Raw genomic sequence first — 19,140 nt, forward strand, 5'->3', positions numbered from 1 at the left:
GGGTTACGGGGGTAGGGGTGTGGGGGTTATGGGGGTAGGGTGTGGGGTTATGGGGGGTAGGGGGTGTGGGGGTCATGGGGGTAGGGGTGTGGGGGTTATGGGGGTAGGGGTGTGGGGGTTATGGGGGTAGGGGTGTGGGGTTATGGGGGTAGGGGTGTGGGGTTATGGGGGTAGGGGTGTGGGGGTCATGGGGGTAGGGGTGTGGGGTTTATGGGGGGTAGGAGTGTGGGGTTTATGGGGGTAGGGGTGTGGGGCTATGGGGGTAGGGGTGTGGGGTTTATGGGGGTAGGGGTGTGGGGCTATGGGGGTAGGGGTGTGGGGCTATGGGGGTAGGGGTGTGGGGTTATGGGGGTAGGGGTGTGGGGGTGATGGGGGTAGGGGTGTGGGGCTATGGGGGTAGGGGTGTGGGGCTATGGGGGTAGGGGGTGTGGGGGTGCATGGGGGTAGGGGTGTGGGGGCTATGGGGGTAGGGGCGTGGGGTCATGGGGGTAGGGGTGTGGGGGCTATGGGGGGTAGGGGTGTGGGGGCTATGGGGGTAGGGGTGTGGGGGGTCATGGGGGTAGGGGGTGTGGGGGTCATGGGGGTAGGGGTGTGGGGTCATGGGGGTAGGGGTGTGGGGTCATGGGGGGTAGGGGGTGTGGGGCTATGGGGGTAGGGGTGTGGGGTTATGGGGGTAGGGGTGTGGGGCTATGGGGGTAGGGGTGTGGGGTTTATGGGGGTAAAGGTGTGGGGCTATGGGGGTAGGGGTGTGGGGTTTATGGGGGTAGGGGTGTGGGGTTTATGGGGGTAGGGGTGTGGGGTCATGGGGGTAGGGGTGTGGGGTTTATGGGGGTAGGGGTGTGGGGTTTATGGGGGGTAGGGGTGTGGGGTTTATGGGGGTAGGGGTGTGGGGTCATGGGGGGTAGGGGTGTGGGGTCATGGGGGTAGGGGGTGTGGGGTCATGGGGGTAGGGGTGTGGGGTTATGGGGGTAGGGGTGTGGGGTTATGGGGGTAGGGGTGTGGGGTTATGGGGGTAGGGGTGTGGGGTTATGGGGGTAGGGGTGTGGGGTTATGGGGGTAGGGGTGTGGGGTTATGGGGGTAGGGGTGTGGGGGTTATGGGGGTAGGGGGTGTGGGGGTTATGGGGGTAGGGTGTGGGGTTATGGGGGTAGGGGTGTGGGGCTATGGGGGTAGGGGTGTGGGGTTATGGGGGTAGGGGTGTGGGGTTATGGGGGTCGGGGTGTGGGGTTATGGGGGTAGGGGTGTGGGGTTATGGGGGTAGGGGTGTGAGGTTATGGGGGTAGGGGTGTGGGGTTATGGGGGTAGGGGTGTGGGGTTACGGGGGTAGGGGTGTGGGGTTACGGGGGTAGGGGTGTGGGGGTTACGGGGGTAGGGGTGTGGGGGTTATGGGGGTAGGGTGTGGGGTTATGGGGGTAGGGGTGTGGGGGTCATGGGGGTAGGGGTGTGGGGGTTATGGGGGTAGGGGGTGTGGGGGTTATGGGGGGGTAGGGGTGTGGGGTTATGGGGGTAGGGGTGTGGGGTTATGGGGGTAGGGGTGTGGGGGTCATGGGGGTAGGGGTGTGGGGTTTATGGGGGTAGGGGTGTGGGGTTTATGGGGGTAGGGGTGTGGGGCTATGGGGGTAGGGGTGTGGGGTTTATGGGGGTAGGGGTGTGGGGCTATGGGGGTAGGGGTGTGGGGCTATGGGGGTAGGGGTGTGGGGTTATGGGGGTAGGGGTGTGGGGGTGATGGGGGTAGGGGTGTGGGGCTATGGGGGTAGGGGTGTGGGGCTATGGGGGTAGGGGTGTGGGGTCATGGGGGTAGGGGTGTGGGGGCTATGGGGGTAGGGGCGTGGGGTCATGGGGGTAGGGGTGTGGGGCTATGGGGGTAGGGGTGTGGGGCTATGGGGGTAGGGGTGTGGGGGTCATGGGGGTAGGGGTGTGGGGGTCATGGGGGTAGGGGGTGTGGGGTCATGGGGGTAGGGGTGTGGGGTCATGGGGGTAGGGGTGTGGGGCTATGGGGGTAGGGGTGTGGGGTTATGGGGGTAGGGGTGTGGGGCTATGGGGGTAGGGGTGTGGGGTTTATGGGGGTAAAGGTGTGGGGCTATGGGGGTAGGGGTGTGGGGTTTATGGGGGTAGGGGTGTGGGGTTTATGGGGGTAGGGGTGTGGGGTCATGGGGGTAGGGGTGTGGGGTTTATGGGGGTAGGGGTGTGGGGTTTATGGGGGTAGGGGTGTGGGGTTTATGGGGGTAGGGGTGTGGGGTTTATGGGGGTAGGGGTGTGGGGTCATGGGGGTAGGGGTGTGGGGTCATGGGGGTAGGGGTGTGGGGTCATGGGGGTAGGGGTGTGGGGTTATGGGGGTAGGGGTGTGGGGTCATGGGGGTAGGGGTGTGGGGTCATGGGGGTAGGGGTGTGGGGTCATGGGGGTAGGGGTGTGGGGCTATGGGGGTAGGGGTGTGGGGTTATGGGGGTAGGGGTGTGGGGTTTATGGGGGTAGGGGTGTGGGGCTATGGGGGTAGGGGTGTGGGGCTATGGGGGTAGGGGTGTGGGGTTATGGGGGTAGGGGTGTGGGGCTATGGGGGTAGGGGTGTGGGGTTTATGGGGGTAGGGGTGTGGGGTCATGGGGGTAGGGGTGTGGGGCTATGGGGGTAGGGGTGTGGGGTCATGGGGGTAGGGGTGTGGGGTCATGGGGGTAGGGGTGTGGGGTCATGGGGGTAGGGGTGTGGGGTCATGGGGGTAGGGGTGTGGGGCTATGGGGGTAGGGGTGTGGGGTTATGGGGGTAGGGGTGTGGGGTTATGGGGGTAGGGGTGTGGGGCTATGGGGGTAGGGGTGTGGGGTCATGGGGGTAGAGGTGTGGGGTTATGGGGGTAGGGGTGTGGGGCTATGGGGGTAGGGGTGTGGGGTTTATGGGGGTAGGGGTGTGGGGCTATGGGGGTAGGGGTGTGGGGTTTATGGGGGTAGGGGTGTGGGGTTTATGGGGGTAGGGGTGTGGGGTCATGGGGGTAGGGGTGTGGGGTTTATGGGGGTAGGGGTGTGGGGTTTATGGGGGTAGGGGTGTGGGGTTTATGGGGGTAGGGGTGTGGGGTCATGGGGGTAGGGGTGTGGGGTTATGGGGGTAGGGGTGTGGGGTCATGGGGGTAGGGGTGTGGGGTTATGGGGGTAGGGGTGTGGGGTCATGGGGGTAGGGGTGTGGGGTCATGGGGGTAGGGGTGTGGGGTCATGGGGGTAGGGGGTGTGGGGCTATGGGGGTAGGGGTGTGGGGTTATGGGGGTAGGGGTGTGGGGTTTATGGGGGTAGGGGTGTGGGGCTATGGGGGTAGGGGTGTGGGGTTATGGGGGTAGGGGTGTGGGGCTATGGGGGTAGGGGTGTGGGGTTTATGGGGGTAGGGGTGTGGGGTCATGGGGGTAGGGGTGTGGGGCTATGGGGGTAGGGGTGTGGGGTCATGGGGGTAGGGGTGTGGGGTCATGGGGGTAGGGGTGTGGGGTCATGGGGGTAGGGGTGTGGGGTCATGGGGGTAGGGGTGTGGGGCTATGGGGGTAGGGGTGTGGGGTTATGGGGGTAGGGGTGTGGGGTTATGGGGGTAGGGGTGTGGGGCTATGGGGGTAGGGGTGTGGGGCTATGGGGGTAGGGGTGTGGGGTTTATGGGGGTAGGGGTGTGGGGCTATGGGGGTAGGGGTGTGGGGTTATGGGGGTAGGGGTGTGGGGTTATGGGGGTAGGGGTGTGGGGCTATGGGGGTAGGGGTGTGGGGTCATGGGGGTAGGGGTGTGGGGTTATTGGGGTAGGGGTGTGGGGCTATGGGGGTAGGGGTGTGGGGTTTATGGGGGTAGGGGTGTGGGGCTATGGGGGTAGGGGCGTGGGGTTTATGGGGGTAGGGGTGTGGGGTTTATGGGGGTAGGGGTGTGGGGTCATGGGGGTAGGGGTGTGGGGTTTATGGGGGTAGGGGTGTGGGGTCATGGGGGTAGGGGTGTGGGGTTATGGGGGTAGGGGTGTGGGGTCATGGGGGTAGGGGTGTGGGGTTATGGGGGTAGGGGTGTGGGGTCATGGGGGTAGGGGTGTGGGGTCATGGGGGTAGGGGTGTGGGGTCATGGGGGTAGGGGTGTGGGGCTATGGGGGTAGGGGTGTGGGGTTATGGGGGTAGGGGTGTGGGGTTTATGGGGGTAGGGGTGTGGGGCTATGGGGGTAGGGGTGTGGGGCTATGGGGGTAGGGGTGTGGGGTTATGGGGGTAGGGGTGTGGGGCTATGGGGGTAGGGGTGTGGGGTTATGGGGGTAGGGGTGTGGGGCTATGGGGGTAGGGGTGTGGGGTTTATGGGGGTAGGGGTGTGGGGTCATGGGGGTAGGGGTGTGGGGCTATGGGGGTAGGGGTGTGGGGTCATGGGGGTAGGGGTGTGGGGTCATGGGGGTAGGGGTGTGGGGTCATGGGGGTAGGGGTGTGGGGTCATGGGGGTAGGGGTGTGGGGCTATGGGGGTAGGGGTGTGGGGTTATGGGGGTAGGGGTGTGGGGTTATGGGGGTAGGGGTGTGGGGCTATGGGGGTAGGGGTGTGGGGCTATGGGGGTAGGGGTGTGGGGTTTATGGGGGTAGGGGTGTGGGGCTATGGGGGTAGGGGTGTGGGGTTATGGGGGTAGGGGTGTGGGGTTATGGGGGTAGGGGTGTGGGGCTATGGGGGTAGGGGTGTGGGGTCATGGGGGTAGGGGTGTGGGGTTATTGGGGTAGGGGTGTGGGGCTATGGGGGTAGGGGTGTGGGGTTTATGGGGGTAGGGGTGTGGGGCTATGGGGGTAGGGGCGTGGGGTTTATGGGGGTAGGGGTGTGGGGTTTATGGGGGTAGGGGTGTGGGGTCATGGGGGTAGGGGTGTGGGGTTTATGGGGGTAGGGGTGTGGGGTCATGGGGGTAGGGGTGTGGGGTTATGGGGGTAGGGGTGTGGGGTCATGGGGGTAGGGGTGTGGGGTTATGGGGGTAGGGGTGTGGGGTCATGGGGGTAGGGGTGTGGGGTCATGGGGGTAGGGGTGTGGGGTCATGGGGGTAGGGGTGTGGGGCTATGGGGGTAGGGGTGTGGGGTTATGGGGGTAGGGGTGTGGGGTTTATGGGGGTAGGGGTGTGGGGCTATGGGGGTAGGGGTGTGGGGCTATGGGGGTAGGGGTGTGGGGTTATGGGGGTAGGGGTGTGGGGCTATGGGGGTAGGGGTGTGGGGTTTATGGGGGTAGGGGTGTGGGGTCATGGGGGTAGTGGTGTGGGGCTATGGGGGTAGGGGTGTGGGGTCATGGGGGTAGGGGTGTGGGGTCATGGGGGTAGGGGTGTGGGGTCATGGGGGTAGGGGTGTGGGGTCATGGGGGTAGGGGTGTGGGGCTATGGGGGTAGGGGTGTGGGGTTATGGGGGTAGGGGTGTGGGGTTATGGGGGTAGGGGTGTGGGGCTATGGGGGTAGGGGTGTGGGGTCATGGGGGTAGGGGTGTGGGGTTATGGGGGTAGGGGTGTGGGGCTATGGGGGTAGGGGTGTGGGGTTATGGGGGTAGGGGTGTGGGGTTATGGGGGTAGGGGTGTGGGGTCATGGGGGTAGGGGTGTGGGGTTATGGGGGTAGGGGTGTGGGGCTATGGGGGTAGGGGTGTGGGGTTTATGGGGGTGTGGGGTCATGGGGGTAGGGGTGTGGGGTTTATGGGGGTAGGGGTGTGGGGTCATGGGGGTAGGGGTGTGGGGTTATGGGGGTAGGGGTGTGGGGTCATGGGGGTAGGGGTGTGGGGTTTATGGGGGTAGGGGTGTGGGGTCATGGGGGTAGGGGTGTGGGGTCATGGGGGTAGGGGTGTGGGGGCTATGGGGGTAGGGGTGTGGGGTCATGGGGGTAGGGGTGTGGGGGCTATGGGGGTAGGGGGGTGGGGCTATGGGGGTAGGGGGGTGGGGCTATGGGGGTAGGGGGTGGGGGCTATGGGGGTAGGGTGTGGGGGTCATGGGGGTAGGGGTGGGGGCTATGGGGGTAGGGGTGTGGGGTCATGGGGGTAGGGGTGTGGGGTCATGGGGGTAGGGGTGTGGGGGCTATGGGGGTAGGGGTGTGGGGTCATGGGGGTAGGGGTGTGGGGTTATGGGGGTAGGGGTGTGGGGTCATGGGGGTAGGGGTGTGGGGTTTATGGGGGTAGGGGTGTGGGGTCATGGGGGTAGGGGTGTGGGGTCATGGGGGTAGGGGTGTGGGGTTATGGGGGTAGGGGTGTGGGGGCTATGGGGGTAGGGGTGTGGGGGTTATGGGGGTAGGGGTGTGGGGGTTATGGGGGTAGGGGTGTGGGGTCATGGGGGTAGGGGTGTGGGGGTTATGAGGGTAGGGGTGTGGGGTCATGGGGGTAGGGGTGGGGGTCATGGGGGTAGGGGTGGGGGCTATGGGGGTAGGGGGGTGGGGTCTGCGTGGTCTCACAGGAGGCAGCTTGGTGGCCATGGACGGCAGGAGCGGGCGGCTGAAGCGTTTGGTGGAAGCCGTGGCCGCCGGGAACGGAGGCGAAGAGAACTCCGCAGCGACCACATTGATCCGGAAAATCCACGACTCCATCTCCTCGTGGCTCCTGGGAGGGAGGGGAGAACTCGATTTGTGGTGTTGGTGTTGGCAGTCGAAGTGGCGATGGTGGTGGGTGTGGAACGTGGTGGAGTTGTAGTTCTGCTGGAGGTGGTGGTTGTGATAGCAGTCGTGGTTGTTGCGCTGCTGGATGCCACAGCTGGCATCGCGGTTGTCGGTTGTAGTGATTGTGGTTGAGGCCGTGCGTGGTGCACAAAGGAGGGAGGAGGATGTTGGTGATCATCCTCATGATGTTGATGATGGAGGAGGAAATCGGTGGTTATGAAGATTATGATAATGAGGGAGGAGGGAAGAGAGATAGGGGAGAGGGAGGAGGAAGGAGGGTGGAGGGGGGAGGGTGGAGGGGGGAGGGTGGTGGAGGCGGGGGGAGGAGGGGGGAGGAGGGGGGAGGAGGGGGGAGGAGGGTGGAGGAGGGGGGAGGGTGGTGGAGGCGGGGGGAGGAGGGGGGAGGAGGGGGGAGGAGGGGGGAGGGTGGTGGAGGCGGGGGGAGGCGGGGGGAGGAGGGGCAAGGGGAGGGGAGGAAGAGGAAGGGGTGTGGCGCAGGGGCAGAGCGCGCTTCCTCACGGCGCCTGCAGGAGCAGCACCCTCCAGTCGGCCGTGACGAGGCGCAGCACGTGGGGCCGCTTGCCGTAGTCGCGCGCCATGGAGGCGGCGCCGTGGTGGATGCTCACCGCGTTGCGCAGCTCCTCGTCCGTCAGGGGACCCACGGGGCCCTTGTCCCCCTGCAGCGCCACCACAACCGCCACAGCCGCACTCACAAATCCGGCGCTGCGGTGGATCACGGGAAGATTCGCGAAACTTCCGATCGTGCGAGGCGTGGGTGGTGTTCTCCGGCTATTCCGGGCACTCTGTCTGCACGCGACGGGCGCGGCGTGTTCAGTGAGCGCGGCGGGCCCTGTGATGGTGGCCTCGCCGCACTTTGCCTGCAGCTCTTTGCAAGCGAGAAGCTTGTCGGGGAGACGGCGTGCTGGGGGTTAATGGGGATGTGGGCAGGGGGCGTGGGGGGCAGTGACCTGGTGGGCGGTGAGGGGCCACACCTGCCTAGACTCGGGTCCCCCCCCCACCCACTCTGCCACCGCCACCGCTGTCTGCTCTGCCGTGCGCTCTGTAACCCAACGCTGCGGCCAGCTGCCGTTGTTCGCATGGAGCGAGCGACAGCTCGAGAGGTCGATCGTCAAATGTGCAACATCTGCGGGACCCTCGCAGAGGGAAGGAAGCAACGGCGCGCTACACTGCTGGCGCTCGTGGCCGCCAAGGAGCTGTTACAACATTCTACTGGCTTGCCCCGCGGCTCCCCACACCACTCCTCCGCCAAGCCCACTCACACTCACCTTGTGCAGGTAAAGCACCATTCCCCGCAGCACAGCTGTGAATGCCTTCCAGCCGCGACGACCTTTGGGAGCTGAAGGTGTCGGTAATGGAGATAGGGGACACAGCGGTGACTCACACAGCCAGTAACTCACCAACCTGCCGATCCACCCACCCATATAGCCACTTATACTGGTAGGAACCACCTGGTTCCACCAGCCCACAGGGGATTATTGTGTCTGTCCGACCGTCGTGCATCCAAAAATGGGAGGGGTGGGGCTGGGTGGAGAGGGGAGGGTGGGAGGGGCTAGGTGGGGAGGGGCTGGTCACCCCGTGGTGCCCTTATAAAACTCACCATTTAACCTACTCACGCCGGCTTGTGCCCGCCCTCACAGTCGGCCATATTTGCGGAATACACCACGCCGCCGTTGACCCTGGCCATTGACCGAGCAACCCAACGTTCCTACCATCTCCCTCCGCAGGAATGTGTTCTACATATGTACCCACTCATTCAAGCATCTATCCACCCGCCCACACACCCTTACAACCGCCCGCACACCCACACACCCAGCCATCCACACACCCAGCCAACCACACACCCAGCCAACCACACACCCAGCCACACACACCCACCCAGCCACCCGCCCGCCCGCCCGCTCACACACACAGCCACCCACACACCCAGCTACCCACCCATCCACACATCCAGTCACGTACCCACCCGCCCGCCCACACACCCACCCACTCATCCACACACCCACCCACACACCCGCCCATACACCCGCCCACACACCCGCCCACCCACGACCACACTCACTGCGCCGGCCGTCGATGTCGGCGTGGGTCTTGCGCACCAGCAGGCCCTGCTTGTGCGTGGCGGCGCCGGGGTCCGGCACCAGGTCCAGGAAGGGGTTGCTGCCGCTGCTGCTCAGGCGGCCGGGCATGGGGCGACTCCCGCCGGAGCCCCCCACTCCCAGACGGCCCCCCGATCCGTCCCGGCCACCCCCGGGGCGATCCCCGTGGTCCTCCACCAACTCCGAGAGCGAACGGCGCAGCTCCTCATCGTCACTACCGGGGGGTGAAACACGTGATGAGGAGCATGATGATGATGATTGTGACGATGATGGTGATGATAGTGGTGGTGGTGGTGGTAGTTATGGTGATGATAAGGGTGATAATGGGGATATTAATTATTTTGGTGGTGGCGGTTTTGATTATTGTAATGTGGATGGTGATGATGACAGGGATTATAATGTTGGTGAAGTCAATGATGGTGCGATAGGAATGGCTATGGCGGTGTTACTGGTTAAGATTTTGGTGTTAGTTATGACAACGGCGATGATAATAATGATGCTGATAAACCTTATTCATATAATGATGATGATTGGGCAATAGTTGTGATGAAGCTTCTGCATCTGGTGATGATGCTACAGATGCTGTTGCTGATGATGAATGCCTTCCACTGAACACGCAGTCTGTTTTACCGAACTCCAGTCCCATCACCTCCACCACGTAAATGCATTTGAATGTTCACAGTGGCAATAACACATACGCCCAATGACAACAACTGCAATAATAATATGAAATTAAATAATAACAACAGATGACATCACTCACATGGCCCATTCAAGCTTCTCGTTCTTGATGGAGTTGTACAGTGCCTGCAACCCACACAACAACAACAACAAGAACAACAACAACAACAAGAAAGCTCTTAATGCAAAAGAATTCGATTCCAGATCGAATCACGATGGTCACAAATCGTGACGATGAGCCGAGTCTCCAGGGGCAGTTGGGGGGGGGGGGGTTTATCACGTGATTAATATTCTCTCATCATCAACATCATTTTCACCGCCATAATCACCACCACCACCATTAACACCACAACAACCAGCACCATCATCAACAGCACCATCACCTCCACCATCATCAACAGCATCATCACTCTACTATCATCAGTAACAACTCCACCATCATCTCCCCACCTTCCTCTCCGACTCGGGATCGGCCTTGCCCCCTCTCGCAGTGGGCCCCCCACGCTGCCTCGTGGGAGACGCCGCCAGAGCCCTGCGGGGGGGCCGACGATTCTGCTGCTGCTGCGAGGGGGGGCCCCGCCGAGCGAAACTCGGAGACTGCCACGAGGCCCCCGGAGCCCCCCCCGAACCGCGAGTGGCCCCCCAGGTCGATCGGGGGGTGCAAGCGGGAGAGGCCCGCGCACGAGTTGGCGCTGTTCACTCCGATCATCGTCGCACTCGTCCTCACGACGCGAACTCGTCCTCACGACGCGAACTCGTCCTCACGACGCGAACTCGTCCTCACGACTCGGACTCGTGACACGGGAACCCAGGGGTGCGGCGTGGTGCAGGCAGCAGTGCTCACCGGTCTAGATCACCAGCTCTAACCAGCTCTAACCAACTTTAACTAGCTCTAACCAGCTCTAACTAGCTCTAACCAGCTCTGACTAGCTCTAACCAGCTCTAACTAGCGCTGGCTGCTCTGGTAACCGGCTATATTTAATTAATTCGTTCTTTATTACATTAATATGTCGTACACATTCAACTTGGAAAGTGCATTCAGAGGCGTGGCGGGCTTGGCAGGGGGAGGCCACTGGAGGCGATCAGCCCTGGGGTGACCCACAACACCAATCACTGTCACACCTGGATCACCAGCAATAACTAACCAGAATCAACAATCCCAAGCAGCCTTAACCAGCACCGATAGCGCTGATTAGGCACCCACGACCATATCTGATCATCCCTGCCGCGTGAACGACCCGCCAAAGCAGAATATCTCTCTGGCTTCGACCTTCCGCAACGCTAATGGGACCACAACCCCTAAACTGCATCCATTGGACAAACCACACCAGCAACAGTTGCTGCGGATACCTGGTGACGACGACGATGATAATGCACAGATGGGAAATTGAAACCCAAGAACAAAACCATGGAACGTGCAATGGCTCAATGTCAGATTCAGAAATACGAATCAGTAGGAGACATCATCACCACAGCGATTCACCACCACTCCGCTACTCCTGACGCAATCATCTGGCTCATTAACCACCTCGAAGTAAAATGATAGATGTTGCTCAACATCAATATCAGCCTCGCGAAGATGAAGCTCATCAGCCCTAGCTCACGAGCTCTCCACTGAACCGCGTCAGAAGATCGCGCGGTAGACGTGGCTGTCGCCTCCTACAACAATTGACGATTCCGAGTTTCACTGGCAGGACGGCTGCGGTGAGCGCCCTCGCGCCATGGGCCACAAAGCTACACCCAATCTCGGCTGTGAGCAGTCGCCGCCGTCAGGATTCAAGATAATTCACCACGAGGCAACTCCTCCTGGAGCCATCCTCTGGCTCAGCCACCAACCTCGACACGACGCTAGGGACGCAGAAGAAACCCCTTTACGGTCCATAAGCAGCAATATCAACACCGACCAGCAACCATCAGCACTAACCGGTGACAGCGGATAGCCACCACGTGCATGGCAGGCAGGGACCCCTCAGCCCGAACCACTGCCCCAAGGCTGCGGCCCCCCGCCGCCCCTACAGCCCCCCCCCCCCTCCACAGCGCGGCTCCCTGCGAGTGGCTGAGCTCAGGGCTGAGTGAATGGATGAGCGAGTGCGGGAGAATCACAACGCGAATGTAAAACGCGGTGACGTGCGAAACCCCCCCCCCCCGCCTTGCTTCTCAAGAATGATGAGTGAGTGAATTAAATGGCGAGCGAGTGAATTCGGGAATGAACAACATAAATGAATTATTGAATGGCTCAACGTATTAGTACATAAACTAAATGGGTGAATATCCGGGAGAATTAATTGCACTGCAGCGAGAATTATAATTTGTAATTATCGAGCGTCTCTAAGAGCTCACCTCAACACCACATGTACCAGTGAACGACTGGACGAACGAGTACGTACATGTACGAATGACCGAGCAGAATAATTAATTAATATCTTAAGCAACGAGCGAATTCAATAACGAATCAAAGACAAATTACAATCGCAGTTTGGATTTACGCGACCGCCTCTCAACAACGAATACGCGGCCAGAGCGAAATGCGTCACCGAGCGAGCAGCAGACTGAATGGCCGAGTGAACGAACCCACCAATAAATAACCGACTGAACGAGCGACGGAATGAATCACCGAGAATGTGGCGAGAGGCGACACTGTGCCGAGACCCGAAGGGGCGCCGCCGCCCGCGTGTTCCGAGCAGACGAAACGAGCTGCGTGTGCTCGCACCCAGAGCAGCAGCAGCAGCAGCAGTCACTCGCGCTCTGCTTGCGAGAGCAATGCCCTTAGACCATGGACTGTGCTCTGATAGGCAGCACCCATAGCATGCATTCACAGTTGCTGGATAACTAAACGCAATCGCTGAATGAAGCAACGAGACGAACCAGTTGTGATTGTCGTTGTTAGATGTGCATCACGAAGTGTGTTTATGTCAATCTACGAATTAATTAAGGAACGAGGATTACGTTTACAATGACCGAGTTGACGAACGGCTGCCTGAAAATGAGATGGGCTGAGTTACTGACTGATGGAATTGATGTAGAGATGAATTACAGATTACATTAATCAATAACGGAAAGAGTAACAATGCAATAATAATAATAATTAAACTTACTTGGAGCGTGTACAGATACGGCCAAATCAATTTCCGATTACGAACTCGGAATAATGAATGAGTGAATGAATGACCGAGTAACTGAATGAGTGGATGAATGTAACAACAAACAGCAAACCCTCTCCCGCCGCCTTCTTATCTCCCACCCCCACCCCTCCGCCCCCCTCGTTGAGCGTCCCCGGACCCCCCCGAGTGCACGGATCAACCTCTCTGCGGGCTCCCCACTGAGCCCAGACCGTTCACGTCGACACAGAAAATCATAGAACTAACAACAACAAGAACATCAGCCGCCACACACGACCACGTGTTGCTAACCCGTCACCGCGCGTTACCAGCAGGTTACTGCCATCCCCACAGCCCCACGTCACACGCACAAACCGCGCTACTCGCTGCGCCTGTTGCCGAGAGCGATCGGCGGTCACGGCGAGCGAGTCCCGCGGACGGAGCGCGAATCTAAAATGAAAGCGCAGCTTCGCAGGGAGAGGGAGGGGGGGAGCCAGGGGAGTTTCGGATCTCTGCTCCAACCCTTTACCCTCCCCCCTCTCTCCCCTGCCCCCTCCCCTCTCTCCCCTCCCCTCTCTCCGACGCCTCTGGAGAGTAGATGCGATGAGTCTGGGCGACAAGCTGCGGCGGTGATGCTTCTCCACTCCCAGCTCCGCTCTCTAATCTCGGCTCGTCCCGTCTCCCGCTCATCGGTTCCCTCTCCCTGCCCCGCTCAGCCCCCTCCAAGCTGCAGCCCCCCCCCCCTCTACCACCACTTTCATAAACAGAACTCACACCACCACTCTTTCTGCCTCTGTAGCCCCCCCTCTCTCCCTCTATCTTCCTTCCCTCTTCCTCGGTCTATGCGCCGACCAACCCCTCCCGAGTCGCTCTCCACGCTCGCTCCTCGCTCCGCCTCGACGCACACTCGCGGCGTCGTCATGGCAGCAGCCTCACGCTCCGGCAGCGGGCTCCACTCGGAGTGTGCGCTGGAGAGCGGTGGCGCTGTGCTTAGCACACTGTGCAACCCGAGCTCGATGCCCGCTCACGACCAACAAGTGGCGAATATAGAAACCGGTCCTGGGCCTCCGCTAGGTCGACTCGGCCTCAAATTCGGCCGGGCGTGGTGCTGGCCACACCACCCTCTCGTGTACCGTACCGGTCTTTATAGGTTCTCGCTAATAGCTCTTGCCCTAAACGTCTCCTGAGGCTATGAAGGAGATCTTTGTGTTTGATTGAGTGTGTGCTTGAGTAAGCGGGTGAGTGTGGGAGAGCGTGATTGCAGCAGTGTGCATGAGAGCGAGCAAGCATGTGCGTGTGTGTGTGTCAGAGAGTTGGTGTCCCTGCGCGCCGGGCGGATACAAGAACAGTAGGGGGCACAGGTGGTGCACCTGCCAGTCATCTCAGTCAACCCTCCTGCCAGGGAACACTTCACGTGATCTCAAAGTGCACATAGCCTGGCACAAGTACACTGATGACTTCACCGCCACTTAGTAGCGACTGGCGGGTGTGCCTGAGAGCGTGAGTGTGTAACAGTGAGCGTGTAACAGCGAGCGTGTAACAGCGAGTGTGTGGCAGTGATTGTGTAACAGCGTGTGTGTAACAGCGTGTGTGTAACAGCGAGCGTGTGGCAGTGAGTGTGTAACAGCGTGTGTGTAACAGCGAGTGTGTAACAGCGAGCGTGTGGCAGCGAGCGTGTAACAGCGAGTGTGTAACAGCGAGTGTGTGGCAGTGATTGTGTAACAGCGAGCGTGGAGGGTGTAACAGCGAGTGTGTAACAGCCAGCGTGTGGCAGCGAGTGTGTCACAGCGAGTGTGTAACAGCGAGTGTGTAACAGCGAGTGTGTAACAGCGAGTGTGTGGCAGTGATTGTGTAACAGCGAGCGTGGAGGGTGTAACAGCGAGTGTGTAACAGCCAGCGTGTGGCAGCGAGTGTGTCACAGCGTGTGTGTAACAGCGAGTGTGTAACAGCGAGCGTGTGGCAGCGAGCGTGTAACAGCGAGTGTGTAACAGCGAGTGTGTAACAGCGAGTGTGTGGCAGTGATTGTGTAACAGCGAGCGTGGAGGGTGTAACAGCGAGTGTGTAACAGCCAGCGTGTGGCAGCGAGTGTGTCACAGCGAGTGTGTAACAGCGAGTGTGTAACAGCGAGTGTGTAACAGCGAGTGTGTAACAGCGAGTGTGTGGCAGTGATTGTGTAACAGCGAGCGTGGAGGGTGTAACAGCGAGTGTGTAACAGCCAGCGTGTGGCAGCGAGTGTGTCACAGCGAGTGTGTAACAGCGAGTGTGTAACAGCGAGTGTGTAACAGCGAGTGTGTAACGAGTGTGTGGCAGTGATTGTGTAACAGCGAGCGTGGAGGGTGTAACAGCGAGTGTGTAACAGCCAGCGTGTGGCAGCGAGTGTGTCACAGCGAGTGTGTAACAGCGAGTGTGTAACAGCGAGTGTGTAACAGCGAGTGTGTGGCAGTGATTGTTATAACAGCGAGCGTGGAGGGTGTAACAGCGAGTGTGTAACAGCCAGCGTGTGGCAGCGAGTGTGTCACAGCGAGTGTGTAACAGCGAGTGTGTAACAGCGAGTGTGTAACAGCGAGTGTGTGGCAGTGATTGTGTAACAGCGAGCGTGGAGGGTGTAACAGCGAGTGTGTAACAGCCAGCGTGTGGCAGCGAGTGTGTCACAGCGAGTGTGTAACAGCGAGTGTGTAACAGCGAGTGTGTAACAGCGAGTGTGTAACAGCGAGTGTGTGGCAGTGATTGTGTAACAGCGAGCGTGGAGGGTGTAACAGCGAGTGTGTAACAGCCAGCGTGTGGCAGCGAGTGTGTAACAGCGAGTGTGTAACAGCGAGTGTGTAACAGCGAGTGTGTAACAGCGAGTGTGTAACAGCGAGTGTGGAGTGTGTAGCAGCAGCAGGTGCACTCGGGCTCGGAGGGGAGGGGGCGAGAGACAAACAGACGCCGCCCTCCCCTTCTCCTCATAAACAAAAGACAAAGACCCCCACCACGTAGCCTACATAGGCTGGTGGGACAAGTGCTGTTGGGGAGCACCTATTAAGGCTATCTGACACTGACACTCTCACCACTCACGTTACAGTCACGTGAGTGTGGTGTACACACACACACGCGCGCGTGTATCCAGCGCTGTGGAGGTCAGGGTTGACTGATCACGCACAGATTTGTGAAACTCTGAAAATCGTTGGCTTGTGCAGTGGCCATGAGGTGGCAGTATCATCAGGTGGCCTCGTGGACTCGTCCGTGCGGACCTTTCAGTATCACTGCCTCGTATGCGTGGGGGAGTGGTAGGACAGTTGTTTTGGCACTGTGATGTCACCGGAAAGAGACATCTGAATGGGTTCCTGCCCCCCCCCCCATCCATATTCACCTCTTTGTAATAACCAGCATAGAGAAGTAGAGTCAAACAACCCCCAACATAAACACCGCTCGAAAATAAATCATCCATCAGTGTACAGTATTAATAAAGGGATATACTGTACGTGTTTAGTATTACATCTGTTTGCGATCCACCAACCCTCGCTGCTGCCTCCACAGGGCTGGATTCCAGACAGCCACGTGCATAGCCACCACGTGCATAGCCACCACGTGCATAGCCACCACGTGCATAGCCACCACGTGCATAGCCACCACGTGCATAGCCACCACGTGCATAGCCACCACGTGCATAGCCACCACGTGCATAGCCACCACGTGCATAGCCACCACGTGCATAGCCACCACGTGCATAGCCACCACGTGCATAGCCACCACGTGCATAGCCACCACGTGCACCGCCGTCCTTCGGATGTAAGTACTCTGTCATCGTTGTTCGCATTTACCTTGAGTAGGTCCCGGGGAAAATCCTGCCCGCTGTCCAGTCCCTCCAGGTTCCCGATGAACTCTTGGCAGGTCATACGTTTCCCGATATTCTGCGCGCCAATCACGAGCACAACAGCGGCCAACGATTAACCAATCGGAGACATCGATTCCCCAATTATAGACGTCCGTCCCATTCATCAATGCTTTTACAGATCAACGGGCCACATGTGATAATGACCGTGCTGACGATAATGTGCACGACGTGTCCTTTAATTACTTTAATTGGCTGCTAAACGGAACGTGTTCCACACGGTTAATTGAAATTAATAGTTCTGAATGGAGTGTAACTGTGAAATGATTTCTTTTCTGTCACAGATGAGTGGTGATGTATGGGGAGCGGAGTTCACTTTCAGGCAAGATTCTGCAATGCGTGCTGAGATCACGACTATAACTGTCCTAATAATAATGATGATGATGATGATAAAGTAGTTTATTTATCGAAGAGAGCCTCGCCTTTTAATGAGGGCCCTGCTACACGGCGACTGTGATAACACTCAAAGATTCGCGTGGTCGAGATTACAACCCACTCCGCTGTACTGCCATCTCCTGGCCAACTCTGATCCCGGCGAGTTTGGGAAGGTTCACCGATCTGGTTACGAACCACCAACCATTGCCTCCAAAGCTCTGGACGATTGGCTGTGCCACCACCCCGGCTCACATTGAGGCCTGCTACGGAGTGCTTGGGGAGAGCGATGGAGGCTTCGGGCCAGTGCCAGGTGACGTGCATGTCCCGCTATTCACGGCGCACCTCGAGACGCGATCGCATTTAGACGACCAATAAATGTGAACAACAGCATGTTGGTGATGCCGCTACTGTTGCGTTCGATGTGTTGCACAAGGACAAACAACAACAACAAAGCTCAACATCTTCATTAATATCACCCTGTGGCCTTAAAATGAAAAAGCATATAATAACTGACGCTTTGGGCAATTAATCTTCATCATCATCATCATTTATGTGCCATGAAGAAGGACCATTGCCTGAAACGTTACGTATTATATATAGTGTTATTGATCGGTAAACAACTGACATTGTGTTCGTATTCATGTGACTAGCTGTATCGACTCCACATAGCAATCATATCAATGCCTTGCGTAGTGAATGACTCACGCCACTACGATTCGGTACTTTTCGTAAGCAACTCAATTCTCAAAATTGATTACTCCATATACTTTCATGTATCGCGTCGTCATTCATACAAATTGCATCTCACAATCGTTGATTAAGCACTGACAACGCTGGAAGGCAGAAGTTGTACTTCGAGCCGCCGGCTACTAAAAATTACCCAAGCTCTGAAGTCCTCTATATATGATGATATTTTTTGCCAAATATTGACTGTCTACATATTATCGATTTGTCCCCTGTGCTGGTAGAAGCTTTGCTGGTGCAAGTAATTGGAATATATGGCTTGCGATTCATGGTGTGAATTTAGATAATCTATAGCAGTGCGAATTGATGTGGAATGACGTCAATCTATAGTACAGTGTTATATATTTACAGAATCCTGTAGTTGAGTGACTTAAGAATCCAGAGAGTTATTAAAAACATATTGGATAGTGCGCCATTATTCTTTAGAATGTAAACATAAAGGATTTGGAGATAATCTATTCGTACACGCAGAATTGTAATCAATGAATAAGTTCATCTTTATTCCCCAGGTTTCTTCGTGTTAATCGGTGTTCGTGGTCGTGAATGGTGCTGTCCGTGGTACTGAATGGCGATGTTCATGATAATGAACGGTGCTGTCCGTGGTACTGAATGGAGCTGTCCGTGGGACTGAACAGAGCCGTCTGTGGATACTGACTGATACCGATTGGGGCTGTCCACGGCACTCAATTGAACTGTCCGTAACCATTGGCTGGAACTAACTGGAATTGTCCATGGTGCTGAACGGAGCTGTTCATGTTAACGAATGAAGCGGTCCTGAAAATTGAATGGAGCTGTCTGGATGCCCTTGGTATTAAATTGAGCTGTTTGTGATAACGAATGGAGCTGTCCGGGGTACTAAGTGGAGCCATCTTCATGGAATCGAATGGATATGTCCGTGGTACTGAATTGAGATGCCAATTGCAGTGAATGTAGATGTACGTGGTTCTCAATACTATAATACCGTATCGTGATAAGAGTGGAGCTGTCCATGGTACCCAGCGGGACTTTCTGCATGGTACAGAGCATGGTTCGTGGAACTGAAAGGAGATAACTATGGTAGTGAATGGAGATGTATGTGGTTCTAAAATGTCTTCTATGGTGCTGTCCGTGGTGCTGGATGGAACTGTCCGTGAGACGGAATAGTGCTGCATGTATATATGTTGAACTTCTTTGGCACCGTACGTAGCCAACCGTGCTAATGAGAGGTGCGGGAGGTGCTGTGTGTGTAAATGAACGCCAGGGTCGCTTTAGTACAAAACAGTGCTGCCCTGAACAGTTCTGCAGCCAATCTCTATCCCTCATCCAATCTCTAACCCTGCAGTATGCGACCCATTGTTTCCACACGTGATTATGCCGCGCCCATTAATTTATCATTCTCATTACCATGTCCTCCCCCCACATCCCCACCAGCCCCTCCCCCGTGAGACCCAACATCATTTCCGATTGGCTGCAGTGGTGTCTTTAGAGCAGCATTATTACACTCGTCCAAGACGTCCGATGAACGTTGAAGAGTAGACTAAATGCCCTCTAGAGCTCACCAGCATTCGGGTAAGCAAGCGATTGTAGATTATTCCACACCACACAGCAACACTATGATTGTAAAAGCGAGAAGCGAATCAAGAAGGGCAGGGAGACAGGATGGTGCCGATGGATTCCGGGAAAAGCGCCAGGATGTGG

The 19,140-nt window shown here is 58.2% G+C and overlaps 1 protein-coding gene across 1 annotated transcript in view; it reads right to left on the reverse strand.

Moving 5' to 3' along the window:
• LOC144934089 (PH and SEC7 domain-containing protein 1-like) overlaps window positions 1–19,140 on the reverse strand; it is a 33,001-nt gene that overhangs the window by 5,224 nt on the left and 8,637 nt on the right. The window contains exons 6-11 of the mRNA XM_078859475.1: window positions 16,274–16,363; window positions 9,455–9,498; window positions 8,655–8,905; window positions 7,861–7,931; window positions 7,094–7,251; window positions 6,374–6,518 (exon numbers count right to left, since the gene is read on the reverse strand). Coding sequence (XP_078715601.1) covers window positions 6,374–6,518; window positions 7,094–7,251; window positions 7,861–7,931; window positions 8,655–8,905; window positions 9,455–9,498; window positions 16,274–16,363 — 759 coding nt within the window. The remainder of the gene's footprint in view (window positions 1–6,373; window positions 6,519–7,093; window positions 7,252–7,860; window positions 7,932–8,654; window positions 8,906–9,454; window positions 9,499–16,273; window positions 16,364–19,140) is intronic.

Source organism: Lampetra fluviatilis, chromosome 9, assembly GCF_964198595.1.
Source record: "Lampetra fluviatilis chromosome 9, kcLamFluv1.1, whole genome shotgun sequence".
In the NCBI taxonomy this organism is placed as follows: Eukaryota; Metazoa; Chordata; class Hyperoartia; order Petromyzontiformes; family Petromyzontidae; genus Lampetra; species Lampetra fluviatilis.